Here is a 24,932-nt window from a genome sequence, read left to right on the forward strand (position 1 = left end):
ACCTGGAAATATGACTTTGACCTTGACGACCATCATGTATCTGACATTTTGTGTTCAATACATGATACCAGTAGCTACCACCTACTAGAGGACAATGCTACCATCTTGTTTACGTTTGCTGGAGGACACCATCTTGTGTGTGAACTCGTCTTATAGAGTGCATTACAATCATGCTAGTTTTATTCTAACCTGATAGAGTGCAGTAATAATTTATTATTACTGAGGTGTCCACCATTCGAATATTTGGGCGCCATCTTGGAATCGTGTAGTTATTTAGCTAGAGATTCGGGAAAAAATCCAAAATTCATCATAAAATTCACTCATTCAAGTAAGGGTTGATTCGAAACTTGGTTCGATCCCTGGACGATAAAAAAATAATTTAATATAACATAAATTTATCTTAATAGTGGCAGGTTCGAAAAATAAACTTTCAGCAATTTTTTTACAAACATAATATTTATTACTTAATTTCTATTCTACTGTAAGATCACCCTGCGAAGGTTAGCAATCTTATTAACATTTTGGTTTACATACCCTGAAATGACTAATTCTTAGTTCCTATCGGTTTATACTAGACAGAGACCAGCCAAAATATTTACTGACATAGTCCTCCTCTTCTTGACAGAGTTTCTGGACACCATGTTTAACAGTCTGCTTCACGACGTCAGAACTGTAAATTACTGCAGCCGATGTCTTGAATGCCCACTTCTTCAATTTTTTCATCGAACATATATGACTTTCTATATATAGAATCCAGCCGCATGATATACTTTAAAGGAATTTTGTTGCTACATCATCAGAAATTTTGATTTATAATATTCTGCCTGATGCCGCATAGGAAAATAAAAATGTCTTTGGCTCAAAATCTCTAAAGCTACAAAAGCTAAAAAGCTCCAAACCTCCAAAGCTCCAACAGCTCCAAAGCTCCAAATGCTCCAAAAGCTTCAAAGCTCCAAATGCTCCAAATGCTCCAACAATGGCTCCAAAGATCCATCAGTTCCAAATGCTCCAAAGCTTAAATGCTCCAACAGCTCCAAAGCTCCAAATTTTCCAACAGCTATAAGGCTCCAACAGCTCCCAAGCTCCTACACGTAATGTTCACGCAATTGACACATAATGTACGTGCAATACACGGAATGAACACACAGTACACACAGTACACACCGTAAACGGAAGGAACAGGCAAAGTTCACGCAATTGATGCACAATACACGCAATGTACACGCAATTTTTACAGTGTACACGCAATGACTACGCATCGTTCACGTAGGTCAAGCATTTAATGAAAAGGAAGCACATTTGGGCGGAAATTCTACAAAACTGATGCGCATTTAACGAAAAGGATGTGCATTCTCACGTACATTCAACTCGGTAGGATGCGATCGTTAATGTTTATTTAATATATAATGTCTCCAACAGTCTATGAATCCAACAGTTTTTGGTTCCAAAAGTCATTGGCTCCAATAGTCATTGCCTCCATTAGTCTATGAATCCCATTGTCGTTTGGCTCCATGAGTCATTTGCTTTCACGGTCTTTGGCTCCTACAATCATGGCCGTCAAAAGTATTTGACTCCGAATAGTCTTAGACCTAGAGCTATTTGACTACAAGACTAGGAGTCTACAAAGATACGAGACTACAGGACTGCACGTCTACATGAGTACTTGACTACGCAGCTACAAGTTTAAATGGCTCCAATTGCTGCATCTGTCTTCAGCGGAATTTTCTCTTTGACTCTAACTGCTCCAACAGCATTATGGTATAGGGTTACAAGGCTACTTTTTTACGTAGCTACAAGTCTACGAGGCTTCAAGGCATCAAGACTACGCGACTACGACTCATTAGATTACGATCCTGTGAGTCTACAAGGTTACGCGACTACGTGCCATGAGGTTACGAACCTACGTGATTACGCGTCTACAAGGTTACTAGACTGCGAGGCTACAGGACTACGAGTCATCTAGGACACAAGGTTACGTGGCTACGAGACTACTTGGCTCTAACTGACTACAATAGCACCATTCAGTGGTGAGAGTTAATTTATCTCATGCAAAATAACCTGTTGTAAGTAGTGTCGATTCTTGTCAACAAATGACACCACATGCTGCTTACAAATAAATATTATTTAGTTATTTTATGTGGGATGCAGTATGCTCACTAACGATCGCAAAAGAAGGATGGCTTCGCTAAGCACCAAGGAGAAGGAAGTTCGTCCTTCCTGTTATTTTGTTTCCATTCCACATGATGATTTAGTAGCAGAAATTCAATTAATTAAATTTAACTCTGAATAAAATGACATGACTCACAACCACAAGAACTTGGAGAAACCACAAGAATAATTGGGATCACACGGAGAAAACCATCATATTATTGACAAGAATAAACGGGAGCACACGGTGAAAAACGCAACACATTTTCTTCAATATCAAAAAAGTCACAGAAAAAAATTTTAAAAAAAAACTTACAAAACCGTGTCTGCCAACTTGAGCTAGAACTCTATCCTTGTTCAACAAATGAGGTTTGCTCCGTATGCTCCTGATTATTCTTGTCAATATTATGATGGTTTTCTCCGTGTGATCCCAATTATTCTTGTGGTTTCTCCAAGTTCTTGTGGTTGTGAGTCATGTCATTTTATTCAGAGTTAAATTTAATTAATTGAATTTCTGCTACTAAATCATTACTTGTAATATTTTTATCATGTGGAATGGAAACAAAATAACAGGAAGGACGAACTTCCTTCTCCTTGGTGCTTAGCGAAGCCATCCTTCTTTTGCGATCGGTAGTGAGCATCCTGAATCCCACATAAAATAACTAAAAAATATTTACTTGTAAGCCGCATGTGGTGTCATTTGTTGACAAGAATCGACATTACTTACAACAGGTTATTTTGCATGAGATAAATTAACTCTCACCACTGAATGGTGCTATTGAAGTCAGTTAGAGCCAAGTAGTCTCGTAACCACGTAACCTTGTGTCCTAGATGACTCGTAGTCCTGTAGCCTCGCAGTCTCGTAACCTTGTAGACGCGTAATCACGTAGGTTCGTAACCTCATGGCTCGTAGACGCGTAACCTTGTAGACTCGGAGTATTGTAACCTAATGAGTCGTAACCACGTGGTCTTGATGCCTAGAAGCCTCGTAGACTTGTAGCTACGTAACAAAGTAGCCTTGTAACCCTATACCATAATGCTGCTGGAGCAGTTAGAGTTAAAGAGAAAATTCCGCTGAAGACAGATGCTGCAATTCGAGCCATTTAGACTTATAGCTGAGTAGTCAAGTACTCATGTAGACGTGCAGTCCTGGAGTCTCGTATCTTCGTAGACTCCTAGTCTTGTAGTCAAATAGCGCTAGGTCTAAGACTATTCGGAGTCAAATACTTTTGACGTCATTGATTGTAGGAGCCAAAGACCGTGGAAGCAAATGACTAATGGAGCCAAACGACTATGGGATTCATAGACTAATGGAGGCAATGACTATTGGAGCCAATGACTTTTGGAACCAAAAACTGTTGGATTGATAGACTGTTGGATACATTATATCCTAAATAAACATTGACGATCGCATCCTACCGAGTTGAATGTATGTGAGAATGCACATCCTTTTCGTTAAATGCGCATCAGTTTTGTAGAATTTCCGCCCAAATGTACTTCCTTTTCATTAATGCTTGACCTGCGTGAACGATGCGTAGTCATTGCGTGTACACTGCGTAAATTGCTTGTACATTGCATGTATTGAACGTCAATTGCGTGAACATTGCCTGTTCCTTCCGTTTACGGTGTGTACTGTGTGAACTGTGTGTTCATTCCGTGTATTGCACGTACATTATGTGTCAATTGCGTGAACATTACGTGTTGGAGCTTTGGAGCTGTTGGAACTTTATAGCTGTTGGAGCATTTGGAGCTGATGGAGCTATGGAGCTATTGGAGCATTTGGAGCTTTGGAACTGTTGGAACATTTGGAGCTTTGGAGACGTTGTTGCAGTATTTGGAGCATTTGGAGATTTGGAGCCATTGGAGCCATTGGAGCATTTGGAGCTGATTGAGATTTGGAGCTGTTGGAGGATTGGAGCTGTTGGAGCATTTGGAGCTTTGGAGCTGTTGGAGCATTTGCAGCTTTGGAATTGTTGGAGCTTTGGAGCATTAAAGCTGATGGAGCTTTGAAGCCAAAATACTGTAGATGACATAGACTGATGGAGCCAATGACTATTGGAACTTTGGAGCTGTTGAAGCTTTGGAGCTTTGGAGCTGATGGAGCTTTGGAAAATTGGAGCTGTTGGAGCTTTAGAGCTTTGTAGCTATTGGAGCTTTAGAGCTTTGGAGCTGTTGGATCTTTGGAGCTGTTGGTGCTTTGGAGCTGTTGGAGCTTTGGAGCTTTTGAGCTTTTGAAGATTTGGAGCCAAATACATTTTTTTCCGTGGCGGTATCAGGCAGAATTTTATAAATCAGCTTTCTGATTATGTAGCAACAAAATTCCTTTAAAGTATAACATGTGGCTGGATTCTATATATAGAAAGTCATATATGTTCGATGAAAAAGTGAAGAAGTTTGCATTCAAGACATCGGCTGCAGTAATTCACAGTTCTGACGTCGTGAAGCAGACTGTTAAACATGGTGTCCAGAAACTCTGTCAAGAAGAGGAGGACTATATCAGTAAACATTCTGGCTGGTCTCTGTCTAGTATAAACCGATAGGAACTTAGAATTAGTCATTTCACGGGTATGTAGACCTAAATGTTAATAAGATGGCTTACCTTCGCAGGGTGATCCTATAGTAGAATTGTAATTAAGTAATAAATATTATGTTTGTAAAATAAATTGTTTAAATTTCTCGAACCTGCCACTATTAAGCTTTAAGCTAAATTTATGTTTTAATCATTAATTTTTATCGTGCAGGGATCGAACAAAGTTTCGGTTCAATCATTACTTCAATGAGTGAATTTTTTGATTAATTTTGGTTTTTTCCCGAATCTAAAGGTAAATAATTACACAATTCCAAAATGGCGCCCAAATATTCAGATGGTGGACACCTCAGTAATAATAAATTATTACTGCACTCTAGCAGGTTAGAATAAAACTAGCATGATGGTAATGTACTCTATAAGACGAGTACACACACAAGATGGTGTCCTCCAGCAGACGAAAACAAGATGGTGGCAATGTCCTCTAGCAGGTGGTAGCTACTGGTAGCATGTACTGAACACAAAATGTCGGATCCATGATGGTCGTCAAAGTCAAAGTCAAATTTCAAGGTCAAGGTCATGGGCTAATTTCAAGGTCAAGGGCAAATTTGAAGGTCAAATTTGAAGGTTAAGTTCAAATTTTAAGGTCAAGTTCAAATTTTAAGGTCAAGTTCAAATTTTAAGGTCAAGTTCAAATTTTAAGGTCAAGTTCAAATTTTAAGGTCAAGGTCATAATTCAATGTTCAAGGTCAAGGTAAATTTCAAGGTCAATGTCAAATTTTAAGGTCAAGTTTTTAGTTAAAGGTCAAGGTAAAAGTTTAATGTCAACAGTCGAGGACAAAGGTATGGTGGACAGAAATTATACTAACATGTCGTCAGCACACTATAGCAGACGAAAACAAGATGGTTGACTCCAGCAGACGAAGGCAAGATGGTTTACATGACTTCATACCAGCTGACGATACATACCTTAGCATTGGTGGTGTGAGGTTAGTCTAGGTGGCTTCAGTGAAGGTAGGATCTGTCGTTTTTTTATTTTTTTTTTGCTCTTACCAGTTTAAAACCAAGGACGGTAATCGCTCTGATCAATCAGTATTCTAATAAGTTAAATTTTTAATGAATTTTTAACTTTTTTTCTTTAAAATCGGATAATAAATAAAGATTTTCAAAATGGTGTCCGTAACGAAATTGACACAGTGGTGACATAATTCGAAATGTCGTTTGTGTCGTAAAACGTTTTTATTACTTTTAATTGAGAATTTTTTAAATATATTAATAAATTATTGGTTTACTCTCGGAATCGAACCGAGGACCGAAATAGTTTAAATAACTAAACATTTGAAGTAGGCAATTTTTGGAATTTTTTCGAAATATCTAGCATTGAAATTATGGATTTTCAAGATGGCGGTCGTAACGAAACATGCGATGGTTTTTTTAAAGATTTTAATTAATTTATTTTTATATATATTTAAAACTTTGTTCATTATTATCGGATAATTAATATAGATTTTCAAGATGGCAGGCATGACATCATACTTGCTGACGATATATATACCTTGAAATAGGTGGTGGGAGGTCAGTCTGCCAGCGGCTTCCGTGGAGGAAGGTTCGGTCTTCGTCATTTTTATTTTTTTTCTGCCATCACTGGGTTCCTACCGAGGATTCTGAGCTGTATGACAAAAGTGTACATTTTTTCATAATGTTTTATAAATATTTTTATTTATTTTTTATAATTAAAATTGATTGATTAATTTTTTTATAAATTTTAAAATTTCCCCGATTTTCTAACAAAAATTACGGATTTTCCAGATGGCGGCCATAATGCGAAATTGCAACGATGACGTCATAATCCAAGATGGCGGTCATGATCCTAGGTGACGTCGGAGGCTTATCGGAGGATTTAGACATAGATGATTAAGCCTCTTTTAGGAATTTGTGTTCTTTCTAAGGCAACAAGTATTTTGAGGTTTTCGAAATCCTAATTTTTGAATTGTGTAGCGGGATTATTTTTAAAAACAAAATGGAAATTTCGGCGATTTTTGGCAAATTTTGAGGAATTTTGAGAAAAATTGAAGGTCAAAGGTAAGGTCAAAGTCCAAGGTCAAGGTCATCCAAGGTGGCCATCGTGACGTCAGAAATGGACGTGACGTCAGAGCTCGGTCGGTTATTGACCCCACAACACACCACACCCAGAAACCGTTTCCCAGCTTGCCCTATTCTATACTACTCATGATGGAAAGCAAAGCCAAAATTATAAAATAAAAGTAAGAATAACAAAACTTAAAATACTAAGAAAGAGAAGAATTAATTTCTAATGATAGGCCAAAATATGAATATAAACTTTTTTATACATTATAAAATATAAAGAAGGAATTAATTTATCACAAAATAACAACTGATTCTGTGATTTAAAGTTTCTTTTAGATATGTACTTTAAAATTTGAAGAATGTTTTACTTACCTCTGCTATCGTACCTATTTCAGTATTGTTTTCTCCTTTCAGAAAGTAAGGCAGTACATCTCTGTAATTCCAACCATTTATGTTCATGCTTTCCAGGTTATTGTAATCCCATGGATTTCCCCTCATGTACATCATCCCATGTATAACACTGGTTCCACCCATTGATTTTCCTGTAGGAGAAATAAATTATTAATAGTATATAAACATTAGGTTCTGGCTTAATGTATTTCTTATGGGACTATGGTTTGGTGGCTTACTCAGTTGTGGATTACAATCGTGAGGAATCGGCTATTTTCGGGCGTGTCCTCTTCTCGTTGACTATGATCAGGTGATCGGTCACCATTTTTGATGACTCCACATCCGCCATCTTGGAATCCACTATTTTAAAAATCTGTAATTATTTAGCTAAAAGTTCGGAAAAATTATAACAATTCTCAAAAACTTGGCTTCTTAAAATAAAATTTATTATATTTATTTTGTCCTTGGTTCAATCCTTGACAGATTCAAAAAATTAATTTCCTGTAAAAAAATACTAAACAATAAAATATGAGGAAAAATCCTTAAAAAAACTTCATACATTCCTCATCCACCAGCCGTCAGTAAGCTACCGATGCCATCTTGGCCGCCATCTTGGAAAATCGTAATTATTAACCTAGAAATTCGGGAAAAAATTAAAAAAATTAAAAAATCATTTGTTAAAATAATGATTGATTTGATCGCTATCCGTCTTTGTTTACATCCTTACTAGATGCAAGAAATAAGATAATTTAATCAAAATTACAAAAAAAAAGTGTCAGGTTCGAGAAAAGAAACAAATCTGCAAAAAAAAAATTATGTAATTTCTACAAGAACAAGAAAAAATACTAGCGTTTCTCAATTTCTGCAATCATCTTAGAAGGCAACCCAAGCCATCTGCATCCCTTGACATGTGTTTTCAGGACAGATCCACATGATAGACGATTAACCAGGCACATCCAATCAATGTCCAGTCAAATCCAGTCGAAGGTCAGTCACATTCAGTTGGTTGTTTAGGAACGTCACATAGGTTGGACAGGCACGTCCAGTCGGTTGGTCAGGCTAACACGTCAAGTTGATGGCAAGGTACGCCCAGTCGGTAGGCAGGCAAGTATATTCAGTGGTAAGGAAAGCATGTCCAATATGTGGCCTGCCACATTCAGTATGTGGCCAGCCACATTCAGAAGGTGGCCAGCCTCATACAGTGGGTGTTCAAACACATCCAGGCAATAGCCAAGATGTATTTTTCGTGGATACATGAAGAACATTTTATAAAATTTCATGTACTAAATTACAAGCATTGGCCAAGCATCTCCGAAGTACGAGTCCAGGTCATGTACAATGTTAGGTGTATAGGCCAAGCATCTCCGAACCAAGAGATAATTTATTCCGATTCTGGACCAACATTTTTAACAGGTCATTATCAATGGCAGGCGTTTAGACCAGGAATCTACAAACCAAGCGGTCAATCATGACCTGTCTACATACATATCGATGCACATTCAGAAAATAAAGGAAGCACTTTAAATCAAAAGCACAATCAACGTAAAGGAAGCACAATCGGAAGCACAATATTCTAAAAGGAAGCACAAATTGAAGAACAATAAAAAAAAGGAAACACAAACGGAAGCACAATCAACGAAAATAAAACACAATTGGAAACAAAATCAACAAAAAGTAAACAATAAAAAATCAACATATTTGGAAGCACATTCAAGAAAAAGAAGTACATTCGCCAAAAAAAAAAAAGGAAGCACATTTAACGAAAAGGACACACATTTTACGAAAATTAAAATTTTAGGGTACACAACCGTCGCAGGGATATGGAACAGAAAAAACTAACTCGCCACAGGAATACAAACTTGCCAAAAGAAAATGATCTCATCACAGGGATACGTTCTTGACAGAGGGATATCTTCTCATCGCGGCGATACGTTCTTATCAGAGGAATATGCTCTCATCGGAGAGAAACGATCTTAACGGTAGGACATTATACAACAGACTTTTCTATGAGCATGTAACCAAAAAGGCATACATTTACACAAACATTCAAATCAGCGGGGACATGTTATTTTCACAGGGATGTGATCTCGCCGCAGGGATAGGATAGCATCAGTAAGAAACGATGCTATAGACTGGACTACGTACATTTAACGAAAAGTACATACATTTTCATGAAAGTTTAACTCAGTAGGCTGTGATCGCCAATTTATGGTAAGCTACAATGCCTAAAACTGTCTTTGACTCCACATGTATTTCGCTCCAACTGTCTTAGGCCTTACCGCTTCAGCAACATATCTCTACAAGGCGACTTAGCTATGAAGTTACAAGACTATGAGACTACAGGACTACAAAACTGCAAGCCTACGAGGATACATGGCACCAAAGGCTACTTGGCTATAAAGTTACAAATATAAAATTCTACGAGACTACAAGGCTCTAACTGCCTTCGACTCCATTCAACTGCGAGAGTTAATTTATTTCATGCAAAAAATTTGTTGCATATAGTCCCGAATCTTGCCAACATATGTAGTCATGTGTTGTGTTGAAGTAAGTATTATTTATTTTATGTGGGATGCGGGGTGCTCACTCACGATCGCAAGAGAAGGAGGGCTTCGGGGCTTCGCTAGACATCAAGGAGACAGAAGTTCGTCTTGCATGTCAGTGTTTCTCAGCTGTCTCAAGGCATAGTAATAGATGTTTTCTGCATTCCAACTGATAAAAAAAATTGTTAGTGATAATTTGGTAGCAGAAATTCATTAATTAAAAGAAATTCGAATACATTAGCATGCCTAATTGCAAAAAAAAAATACATGCAGGCATATTTTTCTTATGAATAACCAGACACAGTAGTCTCGCCAGATTTAACTAGGAGCACTTGAAGAAACCAACAAAATATTGACAGCAATAATCAGGAGCTCACGGAGAAAACTAACGCACCTTTTTCTAAATCAAGATCAGTGAATAAGAAAAATATTAAAAAAATTATTTTTTAATTTTAATATTATATAAATTGAAAAATAATATACATTACAAACAACTTCCGTCATCTTGTGAACTTCTCCTTTGTTCAGCAAGAATAGAATTCTAGCACAAAAAGGACAATCAGTAACATTTTAGTTTTTTTTTTAACTTTAATATGGTTTTTCCTATTCATTGATCTTGATTAAGGAAAATGTCCCTCAGTTTTTTCGTGTGCTCTTGATTATTTCTGTCATTTTTTCTCAAATTTATTTTGGTCATCCCTAACGTCAATTCTGTTGGTTTTCTCTGTGTGCTTCTGATTATTTCCGGCGAGACTTCTGCTGATATTTTCCGAGTGTTTCTGATTATTCCTAAGAAAAATATCCCTGAATGTAATGTTTTTCGTAATTAGGCAAACAAATTTATCCAGAATTTCTGCTACCACGTTATCACTAATATTATTTTATCAGGTGCAGTCTAGACAAATATTACTATGCATTGAGACATCTAAGAACACTGACATGCAAGACGAATTTATTTCTCCTTGATGTCTAGCAAAGCCCTCTTTCTCTTGCGATCATGATTGAGCATTTACCATTACACACAAAAAAATAATAATATTACCTCAATGCAACACATGATGACATATGTTGACAAGAATCGGGACTACTTACAAGTTCTTTTGCATGTGATAAAGTAACTCTTGCATCTGAATGGAGTCAAAGACAGTAAGAGCCATGTAATCTCGTAGACTTGTAGAATTGTAGCTTCATAGCCAAGTAGCCTTTGTTGCCATGTAGCCTCGTAGCCTCGCAGTCCATTACTTTCGTAATCTTGTAGCTTCGTAGCCAAGCCACCTTGTAGCCAAATGTTTCTGAAGCAGTTAGGCCTAAAATAGCTAGAGCGTCAAAGATAGGTGAAGTCAAAAACAGTTGGAGGCATTGTAGCCTACCGTAATTTGGCAATCGCATCCTACTGAGTTGAACATTCGTAAAAATGTATGTGCTTTTCGTTAACTGTACATTGTCAAGTCTGTATTACCCTACCATACTTGTGAGAGCATATCCCTGTAGCGATATCGTATCCCTGTGACGAGATTGTATCCCTGTGATAAGGACGTATCCCTGCAATGAGACCATATCCCTGTGTCGTATCCCTGCGAAGAGATCGTATCCCTGTGACCAGATCATATCCCTGGGAAGAGAATGTATCCCTGAGGCGAGATCGAATCCCTGTGGCGAGGTTGTATCCCTGTGGCGGAAACACACCCCTGCCAATTTGAATGTTTGTGCACATGTACATCATTTTCGTTAGATGTGCTTCCTTTGTGTAGAATTTTCGTTAAAACTGCTTCCTTTTTTTATTATTCCTGTAGCCTTGTGGCATGGTAACCTCATAAACTTTTAACCAAATGTCTTTTTTTTTAGATGGTGCAGCAAAAGACAGTTGAAGTCAAAATTAGTTGGTGCAGTTGTACTGTACTGTGTATTAGCGATCGTATCCTACTGAGTTGAATTTTCATGTAAATGTACACCCTTTTCGTTTAATGTGTGTAGTCAAATCTGTAGTATCGTATCCTACTGTTGAGATCGTGTCCCTGCGATGAGATCGTATCCCTGTTCCGTATCCCTGCTACGAGGTCTTATCCCTGTGACCAGATCGTATCCATGTGACCAGATCGTATCCCTGTGACGATACTGTGTCTCTGTAGCGAGACCGTATCCCTGAGACCAGATCGTATCCCTGTGACCATATCGTATCCCTGTGACGAGAACGGATCCCTGCGATGAGATTGTATTCCTATGTCATATCCCTACGACGAGATCGTATCCCTATGACCAGATCATATCCCTGTGGCAAGAATGTGTCTCTGTAGCGAGATCGTAACACTGTGACGAGGTCGTATCCCTGTGAAGAGAACGTATCCCCACCGATTTGAATATTCGTGCACACATATGTCATATCGTTAAATGTGCTTCCTTTTTTTTAATAGTCCCATAGTCTCGTGGCCTTGTAACCATGTAGCCTATGTCGTTTAAGCTTGTGGAGTCAAAGACAGTTGGAGTCAAAGACAGTTGGAGCAGTTGAAACTTCCGTATATTAGCAATCGTATCTTACTGAGTTGAATGTTCGTGAAAATGTACGCCATTTTCGTTAAATGCGCGTAGTCAAGTCTGTAGTAACGTATCCTATTGTTGAGATTGTATCCCTCTGTCGAGAACGTATCCGTCTGATGAGTTCGTATCCCTCCGATGATAGCATATCCCTCTGATGCGAATGTATCCCTGCGATGAGATCGTATCCATGCAGGGAGATCGTATTCCTGTGGCGAGATCGAATCCCTGTGCCATATACCTGCGACGAGATCGTACCTTACCAATTTTAATTTTTGTACAATTATGTATCCTTTTAGTTAAATGTGCTTCGTTATTTTTAATGTGCTCCCTTTTTTTAATGTTTTTCCGTTTCTTGACGAATATACTTCCTTTTCTGGAATGCTTCCAAATGCACTTCATTTTTTATTGTGTTTCCATTCTGCTTGCTTTTTTATTGAGCATCGTAATGTGTTTACATTTTGTCGAATGTTCTTCGAAATGTGCTTCCTTTTTTAATGTGCTTCCTTTTGTAAAGTGCATCCAATTGTGCTTAATTTTTGACATACGTGCCAGCGGCGTAGCGACAGCGGAGCGAGTGGAGCAGTCGCTCCGGGGCGGAAGGCTCTGGGGGGCTGAACTTCTTGGAGAAAATAATTGTCATTATTACAAATATCGGATATAAAACTAAAGTTGGCTCTTCTTCAATCAGGTTTCTCTTTTATAAACCAAATATTATAAATTAAATAATTGTGATAAAGTATAATATTTGTAGGTGAATCCCCACCTAAAGGTGTGTCAAGGTTTGGATGTAGACTGAGCTACGTCACCCCGCTGCCGTCTGGTGGCGTATCGGCGCATGCGCACAAGACTTTTGCTACTGCGCATCTCATCTGTTGGGTTTTCACTCGTTCGACGAACTACACGTTAGTGCTCAGTCTTGTGTAGTGAGTAGCTAGTGAGTCATCAGTGTCGCACAATCTTGTGATCTTTGCGATTGCTTTGCTGTTATTTTATTTGGTACAATATATATAGTACGAGCAATTTAGTTTTAAACTGCGGTTACACGGTAAAGTTATATATGTGATAGTGGGTAATAGTTTACTATATTTCCATTTTACAATGTCAAAGAAGTGTAGTGGTGCAGAATACCGCAAACGAAGGAAAGAGAAAGAAAGTGCAGAACTAATTGAACTGAAAAAAATGATATCGTGTTATTTTTCGAAAACAAGTGAGGCGTTAAATAAACAACAGTTTTCTGGAGATAATTAAGTAGTAACACAGACTTAAACATCGGCTACTTCACCCGTTCCCACTGTTTCCAGCACCAGCTCAGAGTGCGAGTCTGTGGTTGTTCAAGGGTCCAGTGGCACAGTTGAGATTACAAATGAAACGGTAGAGTGTAAACAGATTGGTGAAAAACGGGATGGCAAAGAGATTATTTCATGTGATAGAGGAAACTTTGAAGAGACCCTCACATCTGAACAAAATAGTTTAATAATAAAGTTAGGTCCTCACCAGCCGAAAGGTCCATTCCCGAAAGACCAAGATGGTAGAAATAAAAATAGGGGGTTTGATGAGAAATGGTATTTTCAGAAAAATAAAAAAAAAAACAATTAAAAGTTAAACGTAGCTGACTTTTGCTGGCAAATGGGTCTCACTGTTGACTGTGAAAATCTAGAAGAGATTCAAAAAGTTACTGATTATTGGAGGAAAGTGCTATAACGCATTGTAGACGTAATTACAACTTTAGCTACAAATGACTTGCCACTGAGAAAGCATAGGGTGTCAGTTGACGATACTGTATTCAACGGAAATTTCCTTTAAATAATTCACATGTTGGCAAGATATGACCAAGTCCTAGCAGACTTAATAAAACAACCCAAACGAAGTGTCAACTACCTCAGTCCTCAAATTCAGAATGCATTGATCAGTCTCATTGCCAATGAAATAAAAAGAAGAAAAAATTCAGGACGAAATTCAGGAAAGCCCCTTTGTAACTTCAATTTTTGAGACAACTCAAGACATTGTAAAAATTAACCAGTTAAGTATAGTGTTTCGCTATGTGACAATCAAAACTGACGATGAAGAAAAGCCATTTAAGTTGGTAATAGAAGAAGCTTTTTGTGGATTTACAGAGGTAGAAAGCCAAAAATCAGAATATTTGGAAAAAACTTTATTAAGTATAACTGAAGAATTCTCCGATGTTACTAAAGTTCGAGTTCAAGGATACAATGTAGCCGCAAATATGAGCGGGGTTTATTCAGGCCATCAAGCTAGAATCAAAGAAAAAAATCCGTCAGCAAAATACGTGCACTGTTGTGCTCATGCACTTAAGATGGTAATTAATGATTGTGTAACAAGTAGGTATTCCTGAGATCAAGAACTTTTTCGACAATGTTCAAATTCTCTATGTATTTTTCAAAGCCATATCAAGATGGAGATTGTTGAGAAAATCAGCAATGTTAGAAAAAAATCTGAAAAAGGTGTGCCCAACTAGAGGGTCTTCAAGAAATCAAGCTATCGACGCTCTTCGTAGTGGTGATTTTGATATTATGAAAATACTAACTCTATTGAGCTTGGATGGTAAAGACCAAGAAGAGATTGACCAAACGAATTCACTTTTAAAATATTTTGAACAATTTCCTACAGTAATTTTGATTTTGATAGAAAGTGTTGTACTAGAAATAAATGACATTATCTCCAAAAAAACTACAAAGTGTTGAAGAATATATAGAATATGGAAGCAAGATGATATCAAATCTCAAAACAAAAATCAGTAAACTCAGAAAAGGGTGGCAAACCGTAAAAAACTGAGCTTTGCTTAAAATGGAATGTTCTGCCCCACTTTCCCGCCTCAAGAATAAAGAGGAAGAAAATATTGTTTGATGAAGTGCAGGTTGATGACTTAATTATAAATGAATATATGCGTTTTCATGTTGAAGTATTCAACCGAAGATTGGACATAATAAGTACCCAGGTTACAGATAGTTTTATAGCGGTCAGTGAAATCTGTTCAACTTTTAAGTGCTTGAGGCCCTCGTTTTAAAGGACTCAAATGATAAAAAATATTAGAATCTTGCAAAGTGTTAGTACAAAACTACTCAGATGATCTCTCTTACAACACAGACCCACAGGCTGTTAGATTTAAAACTTATTTTTTAAGTCACATTGAAGAAATGAAAAGTGTTAGGGACCTAGCGGATACTATAATAGTGCGTGCACAAGGTAGTTCCAGCTTTCCTGATCTGGTCAATGAGTGCTTAATATTTTTGACAATACCTGTTACAACTGCAAGAGCCGATAGGTCATTTTCTAAACTGAAAATCGTCACGAACTATCTAAGAAGACAATATCGCAAGAGCAGTTAAGCTCCTTATCAATTATCTCTATTGAACCTGCTAGAGCCAGAACCATTGACTTAGATGACGCCACAACACAGTTTGCAAGTGCCAAGTCACGAAAGAAGCTTCACTCAAATTGTTACTAGTTAAGCAAGCCTCACATAAAGTATGTTTTTTATTTCTAGTGTAAAAATGATATTATTGACTTTTGGATTCGCTCTCTTACGATGTAAAATCCTTTTTTTTATTCATTACTTGGGAAATTTTAATTATCTTACATTGATTTTGCAATTAAATGCATTGTGAACTACCTTGTTTACTTTTTAAACTACGATTTTAAAAAAAGAATAGCTTAATTTATAATATTATGCCTTAATATAAAAGCAGATTTTCTTTTGTAAAACAGTATTCTTTATGTAAATTTATGATAGTTAACCAAAAACGTAATCAAATATAGTAGGCGGAACGAATACTGAAGCTTGGTCCTGAGCAGCTAATGTGGAATTAATAATTTTACAAACATTTCCCAAACCGGTTGTCACATCTGTCCATGATCATTCAATCTAAATAATAATGTTACTATTTCCTTTAAAATAAATTAATAAAGATAAATAAGCATTAAGTAAAGTTACGAAAGGATCAAGATTCAGAATTCGTGCCGGATAATATATAATACTTTGTATACTATTTACTAATGATCAACGATTTATAGTGACTACAATACTGTAAAAAAAAAATGGGTGGGACTATGGGAGAGAATGTGCCTTGCCCTAGGGTGATGTTGTTCGACGATAGGGGGGAGCCATTTCTGCTCCAGGGCGCTCCAAACCTTGCTACGCCACTGATACGTGCTCCCTTTTTTATTGTGCTTAGTTTTCTATGATTTTGCTTCATTTTCGTTTATTGTGATTTCAATTGTGCTTCCTTTTCGTTAATTATGTTTTCGATTGTGGTTACTTTTTTGATTATGCTTACATTTGTGCTTCATTTTCGTTGATTGTGCTTTCGATTGTGCTTACTTTTTTGATTATGCTTACATTTGTGCTTCCATTTTGTTGATTGATCTTCCGATTGAAATGTTCTTACTTTTTTTTTAATGTGTATTAATAAGTCTGTAGTCAGGTCATGATTGACCTTGTGGTTTTGAGATACCTACCTGATCTAAACGCCTGAAATTAAACACTACCTGTTTAAATCGTTCGCCGAGTATCAACGAAAAATACCTCTTGGCTACTGCCTGGATGTTTTTGACCACTTACTGAATGTAGCTGGCTATCAACTGGATGTGGCTGGCTCCCTACTGGACATGCGTTTCTGACCACTGAATGGACTGGCTACCGACTGGGCGTATCTTGCCATCAACTTGATGTGTTGGCCTGACTAACTGACTGGACGTGCGTGTCTGCCCAACCTATCTAACGTTCCTAGACAACTAACTAGACGTGGCTATCCAACTACTAGACATGCATTCCTAGCCACTGAATAGACGTGTCTGGCCACCAACTGTGCGTACCTTGCCACCAACTTGACGGGTTAGCCTGACCAACTGACTGATGTGCCCGTCCAAACTATCTGACTTTCTTAGACAACCAACTGGATTTGCCTGGACATTGATTGGTCGTGCCTTGTTAATCATCTCTCGTGTAGATCTGTCCTGAAAACACATGTCAAGTCATGAAAAGGTTTTGCTTCGCATTCTAAGAAGATAGTAGCAATCGATAAACGCTTGTAATTTTCTTCTTTTTTTTTTTTGTCCTTGTAAAAATTACATAATATTTTTATTTTTTGTAATTTTGTTTTATCTTTGATTCGAAAACTTTCTTTACTAATTTTGATGAATTTTTTTTTTCATCAAGTAAGAATCGAAACAAGAATGGATATCGATCGAATCAATCATTATTTTATCAAACGAGCTTTTTATGATTTCCCCCCCCCCCCCCCCCCCCGTATTTCTACGTTAATATTTACGAACTTCCAAGATAGCTGTCAATATGCTGATGTATGAGGAATTTAAACAGTTTTTTTAGTATTTTTTTCATTATATTATTGAATAAATATTTGTTACATGAAATTACAATTTTGCATCTTGCAAGGCTCAAACCAAGGACAGATGTCAATCGAATCAATAATTATTTTATAAACAATAATTTTTGAGGAATTTTAGAATTTTTTTCTGAATTTCTAGATAAATAATTACACATTTTCAAAAAAAGTAGATTCCAAGATGACGAATGTGGAGTTATCGAAAATGGTTGCCGACTACCTGATCATAGTCAACGAGTGGCGGAATTGTCCGAACATGGCCGAATCCTGACGATTGACAAGCCACCACAAGAATCCACCACAAAATTGTAGTCACATAAGAATAACACTGCATAATCTTTCCCCGTTTCATACTAATTATATGATCTTCATTCAGCGTAAACAGGAATTAAGAATATATTTTATATAACTGAAAACTTTAAAACTCAGTTGATGTACATGTTTCTTCTTTGAATTGGTACAAATCACAATAATAATATGTTTTGACAATATACATTTAAAAAGTAAATAATATAATTACTTAAATGTTTGGTGGCATAAGGTTATTTTCGTTGTGTTCTTCGAATACATACCTATCTTAAAAATTAATGTATTTTTTTAAGAGTAAATGATGAAATGATACCAACGAATTTCCCAAAACAACATATACTTCTCATGAGATTACCTTAATATTAAGGTGTTTGCATTTTCCATTGTTAAATGTCAAAAATCCTAAAGAAAATATATTTATTATCTGTGGGCAAGCATCTACAAATTTTTCAACTAATCGCACTCGTATTTCTAATTTTTAAATCGTGGTGGTCAGTAACTTTGGTATTTTCCAGTATATGTAAAAATATTGCTTAGTATTTCAGTGAATGAAAGACACAAATTGAATCATATGTACAGAATGCAAGACAAAAGTTAGTTACGCCTTCAAGGGCGCAAATAAGAGGAGTGTTAAATGGATTCAAACCCCTCCCATTAGTCCATTTTTATTTCATGTCCCGTATTTTCCAACAATTTTTAGAGATATAATATTTATTGTGAACGTACATTGTCTGATGAGTTCATTAGAAACCATAAAACACAATCATATTCAACGACCATAATTATACATGCTTGTCACTGTTTGAGCGCCACTTTGAAAACAATCACACGTGGCCTTGTTGACACAAGATGATTATGACAGTCTTGAGCGCAAATTGTATGCCAATGTTAGCCATACGCTCTGAAGTCCAAACTCGATCAATATAAAATATTTAGTCTATAATAGTAGGCCTCTGAGTCCTGCCCGCTGGTAACCTTTAAGCCAGCATAAGATTCCTTGACCCCCGATTAGTCCCTAACATATTCGAAGTTTACCGCTCGCTCGTGCAACTTCGTGGTCGAATCAAAAACACTCACAATATTTTCTTGATTTTAAATGTCGCTGACCTAACCCGACTAACCTTTGATTTCAGTTAGGATTTATTACATGTGAAAAAACCTAAACTCCTGATGAAATGTCACACTACGTATGTATTTCTTTGGCATTGCTAAATTAGGTATACTGTAATTATCAAAAGTAAGGGAAAGAACAGCGTTTGTCACATTGAAAAGAACCAGCGAATGATAAATAACATCGACACCATGTTTGTTCTAGCCCAGAGGTTCCTAAAGTGTGCATTGCGGTGCCCTCCTCTCCCTTCTCCGAAACTCAAAATACTTATATTTCAAATAAACAATTCAAATCGCGCGCGCTGCACGCACCACTCGCTGCGTTCGCCGGTTCTCACACCCGGTCTGTATTCGGAAGTGAAGTCACCAAGCTCACACGTCACATTGATTAACTTTACACTGAAGTTTTTAATATTTTCTTTCTGTAATAATAATATATTCCTGGGTTTCAATTTTAATATAGGTATATACCTATGTCAAAATCAGATTGTAGTTTGTATGCTTCAGATTGTAGTTGTTTTCATTTCTGTGCCTAGTATCATAAAAATATCTCTATTATCTTTTTTGTCATTGTACACATCTTTCGACTAGGTAGGGCGCCGCGAACTGAAAAAGTTTGGGAACCCCTGTTACAAACGAATTTTCTTTTATTTAAACCTGAACAAAGTCAAAATTGCAGAAACTTTGTTAGCTTGTTTCAGCAAAAAGAAAAACTAGATACTAGTAGCTGTACCTGTTAGTTCAATAATATTTTATTTATGACATTATATATGACATTATGTTTTCAATTTAATTCATACACATATTATTTATAAATGCTTTGAAAATAAAATACGAGGTAGACTACGTTGTAAATATTTTTACGAAAGGGAAAACAGGTTATAAAATATAGCTCAATAAATAAAATACAGTTTTATTTATTGCTAATATTTACACTATTAATTAAAACACAAAACTTAAAATGTCTGTCTCTACAGTACGCTCTCACAGTTGGTCCAGTTTTTATTAGCAAGGCCTTTCCCCTATAAAATTAAGGTCAATTTTACTAGTTGCATGAAACGGTTTTCAAGACGAGAAGTTAACAATAAATATACAATAACTAACGCATTGGTACATTTTTTTTACGATACACTTTTATGTATCATCAATCATCAGAGAGTTACACTTTTTACAAGATGGCTACTGCGCCCTTACACAGAAACGTTTAATCGGTGACAAAAGGAGAATCTGGAACCTGAACAGCATCTAGATGTTTCAGCGCACGCGCATTAAACTTCCGCGGCATGGTGCGCTCTCATTTCGTCGCATTTCCGCCGGATAGTAAAATTTTACTCACAGCGCACCTAAAGAAGTTAAACTTTAAAAAAACTAAGAACGAATTTTCGCGAGAATTTAAATACTTTTAAAAACGATCTCACGTAGCCTATAACCTAGACGTGCGTAAACCTGATCTCCCGGGAAATAAATAATAACTGTAAGAAGTTATGATGTACTGGATGAAACCTAACCTATAAAGAGAAAGAAAACTACGCTGATGCACGCAGGCGTCGGGGTAAGTTGATGTCAAGTGGGCCTACCTCTCGGCCAGTGGCACCTGCCTGCGGGGTAGCCCAGGCACGCCGCGCCCTGCGGCTCCAGGGCGAAGTCCCAGTTGTGAGAGTGTGGGCGCTGGTAGTTGAAGTACATGCTGGGCGCCTGGCTCGCCGTCGGCTCCGGCCCGCCCGCCTCCAGCAGCGCCACGCTCCACGAAGCCTCCTCGCTCAGCCGGCTGGCCACCACGCTGCCCGCCGAGCCGGCGCCCACCACCACGAAGTCCACCTCCGTCTGCGCGGAACAGCTCCCTCACCCCCCGTTCCACAAGCACGCGGAGACGCCATCGCGTCTGCTGCTTCCACTAATGGAAACCAACGAGATTACATCGCAAGGTGATGAAGAATCCATTTATTGACGTGACAACGTCTAATAAATTGATGAACGCCGGCTGCACGCACGAAAAATGTGTCCCGTTACAAACATTGTTCCGTTACGCTGTGTCCCGTTACGCCCATTGTTCCGTTACGCCGTGTTCCGTTACGCTGTCGGCGAGTGCAGTAATAATAGTTTATGTTACAATTGACTAAAAAAATATGGTGATTCGTATAATTGATGCTAGATATTTGATTATAGTTTATTTATATGAAAACTTGTTCATAATTATATTTAAACTTTATAGCTAAACGCCAGTTTTTAAAATTAAATACAAGTCATCTACACGTGAACTGTTTCGTCGACTGTTTATAAAGTGAAGTGAAAAGTTAATGTGGTGTTCATTGCTTATTACAACAACAATTTAGGCAATAAAGGTTAATTATTCTTGCATTTTAAAAATCTGATAACTAGTATAATTTCAAGTATTTATTCTTTTATTATTAAAATGAAAGTTATTAAATTTTATTAATAAAGTATGCAATCATTTCATCAGTGTTTTGTTATGACGTTGTCACGTTAAACTATCGACCGTAAACCGACTTTACAGACAACCAACTTTTTTTGTACTTGAAACGATTTTTAACATAGTAGGCCTACTTATTTAGAATACAAACAAACATGGCTACCACCGCAGCCAAGTAGGCCTACTCGACCTTTATTTGCCGCACGGAACAATGGAAACGGAAGATCTCAGCATTGCCGAGCTAATCCGTACGGGTCCATCTCCGTATGCGTGCCATTGTAGAAACTCTGTTCCGTGACATCCGTCTCCGTTTCCTAGTCATTGTAGAACGGGCCTTAGTCCCGTACATGCCCGAACTTCACAACTTGCTCGTGCAACCTCGCGATACCTTTTGCGAGATTCCATAAATTGTCACGATTTTAAAGTATTTTAATGTCGCTGACATCAGGCTAATGCAATGGGAGAATAAAGTGAAGGTATAATCCTCCAATCTTGAACGCCTTAATAAATATATATATTTGTCATTCCCACCATCAATGTGAAAGAATTTGAAAGCGAACATCAAGGAAAGTGGTTCTACCCCCCTCCCCACATTCTTCATCATTATAAATGAAATTCTGCCTACACTATTGGTTGATCAAACCTAACCAAACTATCATTTTGGTTGGGATCACCTACCGTGCGAATAACCCTAATCTTCTCCCTCCCCAAATAAGGATGATTTTTGCGATTTATATTTTTTCATGTAATACTCTGGACATAACCTGCATTTACTTTCAAATAGCTAAAAAAAAAAAAAAAATCAGAAATGCTTGAACGCGGATTATTCTGGCATCTGAAACTGGGTCAATGAATAGTACATTTCCCGCACAAAACATCCACATATTGTTATTTCAAAATTTTTTTCATTGCTATTGTGAAGTGCCATTCCTTTAAATTTGTCACTATGGCTCTAATACACTTTAGGTTTCGTCACAAATTTTGTCATTAAATACTTACTGTTATCTAACAGTTGTAAAATTTCACGAGAGTGTTTATAATTGTGGTCACTCGCGTGACATATTACAGCTCAAAAATAAGGTTTAGTTAATGCTTTGTGACAATATTTGAGACCAAACAACAAATGCAATATAGTTATAGTGATAAATTTAAAGGAACAACTCCTAAACCAATGAAGTAAGAAGTAACGTATAAAAAAAGGGCGTTTGAGACCGAGCCTATTAACTTTAAATATACAGGTTGTCGCAGTTCTTAATGGTCAAACTCTGAGAATCAATAACAAAGTTCAAAAGCAACAAAAATGGTTTGTGACATTTGTTTTAGAAAAACACTTCATTCAGGAGATATTTCTCATTTTGTGTGTGTGTGTTTTTTTTTACTCATATACGGTAAAAAAAAAAACTCAAATTATTACAGGTACACAGAGATGCCTTTGCAGGAGCGAAGGTGTAGTCAGTTCCGCAGCGAACAGGGTTCAAAGAGGAATGTACAAGAGCACAGTAATTAGCCAATCCTTTCGCGCGGCACTTGCAGGTTAAAACGTATGCCGAGTGCGTCTGCCAGCAGCGGCATGTTGACTGTAAATTTCCCTGTAAATTCATTTCGATAACTCTTTTGCATTTTTTGTTGCGTCACAAATTGTTTTCTGAGCTGTAAAAGGTCACACAAGTTATCATAATAAACGACCCTCATAAACGGATAATTAAGATTTACACTTAGTAAATATGTGTTGAGAAAATTTGAGACCAAAAATTAAATGGAATATATCTATCGTGATAAATTTACAGGAAAAGTCCTCAAATAGTAGTAACAACAAGAAAATGAAATATCCAATATGGCTTGTGAGATAGAACACTGAGCCTCAATTTATTATTTGCGAGTTTACTTGAAACTGTTCGCATGCGAAGCCACTCATTGTCAACAAACTTGCCTAATATAATCATACTGAATGAAGTTGAAGGATGGTACCTTTTTATTGGTATTTGAAGTAAAAATAAACAGGTAAAGAATTAACTTTTTTGAAAATGTTATGATATACTTATTTGAAGATTTTATTTTTAATAAAAGTATACATAAACTATAAAACAACGTGACATATGAATAAATATTGCGCAAAAATCTTGTGAGATATACGAGAATTTCAGTCGCCTTGTAAAATCAACACTCGCTGAGCTATTTGCAATAAGCTCACACGCTCAAACGAGTCGTTAGTAAACAAGCCAATGCAACAACGGCATATTACTTGGCTTTACGACTCAACAGCTAGGTCTTTAGAGATAAATCACCAACTGCTAAATACACGTCACTTCTACATACATGATAGGTAAAGATTGTTAGAGATATATAGCGGCATTTAAATGAGCAGTTTATAAATTTATTCACATTTTCCGTTATTTTTACAAGCCTGACTTGTGCATAAGTTCAAGTAGCATTGTAAAACACATTTTATTCAGTAGGCTTAAAACATCCTTATAATACACGGTTGCTCTTAAAATGCTTGTTGCTGTAGTGAAAAGAATTTTAGCTTTTGAGTAATAGACTAAAAACAATTTCTTTTAATGTAGTACTATATTAAAATTTTTAATTATACATTGAATGGTATTACGGCGTTTGACAATCATAACTCTGGTATATCTTACTGTTTGATAGTTTACACAAGTCGTAGCAGTTGTAAGCAGCTTTATATATATGTCATGGTTAAGTACATAAAGTCAGTAGCCACGATGACTTATTTTCGATACATAGCATACATTTCAAACCGGCCCTGTAAGACATCAAATGAATAGACTAAACGAATCCGAACCACGAAGACAATCGACCTGACTACAGTCCTAACAATCCAGAATCAACTAAATGGACGAACGTCGTCAACAACTGCTCCAATTTCTCCAAGTGCTTCAAAAGCTTCAAATCACCGAATTCTCCAATGCAACAATTGATCCAAGTGTTCCAATGCTCCAAACGATCAAAGTGATCCAAGTGCACCAAAGCTACACTGCTCCAGCAGCTCCAAATGCTCCAATGGTCCAAGAGCTGCTGGAGCTTTTGGAGAAATCGGAGCTATTGAAGCAATTGAGGCTGTTGGAAGTCCTTGGAGCTGTTGGAACGATTGAAGCATTTGTAGTTTTAAATCACTTGGAGCCCTTGGGCACTTGGAACACTTGAGAATTGGGCAGTTGAAGCACTTTAGAGCAATTGGAGCAATTGGAGCACTTGGAGCGATTTGGCAGTTGAAGTAATTTGGAGCTCATTAGAGCAATTGGAGTATTGAAGCATTTGGAGCTTTTGAAGGTTATGAGCTTTGGTGCACTTGGAAAACTTAGAGTTTTTGGAATACTGAAGCACTTGGAGCAATTGTTGTGTTGGAGAATTTTGAGTTTTGAAGCTCTTGGAACATTGCAGCAATTGGAGACATTCGTCCATTTCGTTTATTCTGGGTCATTAAGTGTGTAGTCAGGTCAACTGGCCTTTTGGTTCGGAAATTCCGG

At 37.1% G+C, this 24,932-nt stretch overlaps 1 protein-coding gene across 1 annotated transcript in view; it reads right to left on the reverse strand.

The window, feature by feature from the left end:
* The window catches only part of LOC134528912 (glucose dehydrogenase [FAD, quinone]-like), an 81,791-nt gene that overhangs the window by 45,323 nt on the left and 11,536 nt on the right, over positions 1-24,932 (reverse strand). The window contains exons 2-3 of the mRNA XM_063362578.1: positions 20,591-20,837; positions 7,136-7,305 (exon numbers count right to left, since the gene is read on the reverse strand). Of these exons, the coding sequence (XP_063218648.1) occupies positions 7,136-7,305; positions 20,591-20,837 (417 nt within the window). The remainder of the gene's footprint in view (positions 1-7,135; positions 7,306-20,590; positions 20,838-24,932) is intronic.

This window comes from Bacillus rossius, chromosome 2, assembly GCF_032445375.1.
Source record: "Bacillus rossius redtenbacheri isolate Brsri chromosome 2, Brsri_v3, whole genome shotgun sequence".
Lineage (NCBI taxonomy): Eukaryota > Metazoa > Arthropoda > Insecta > Phasmatodea > Bacillidae > Bacillus > Bacillus rossius.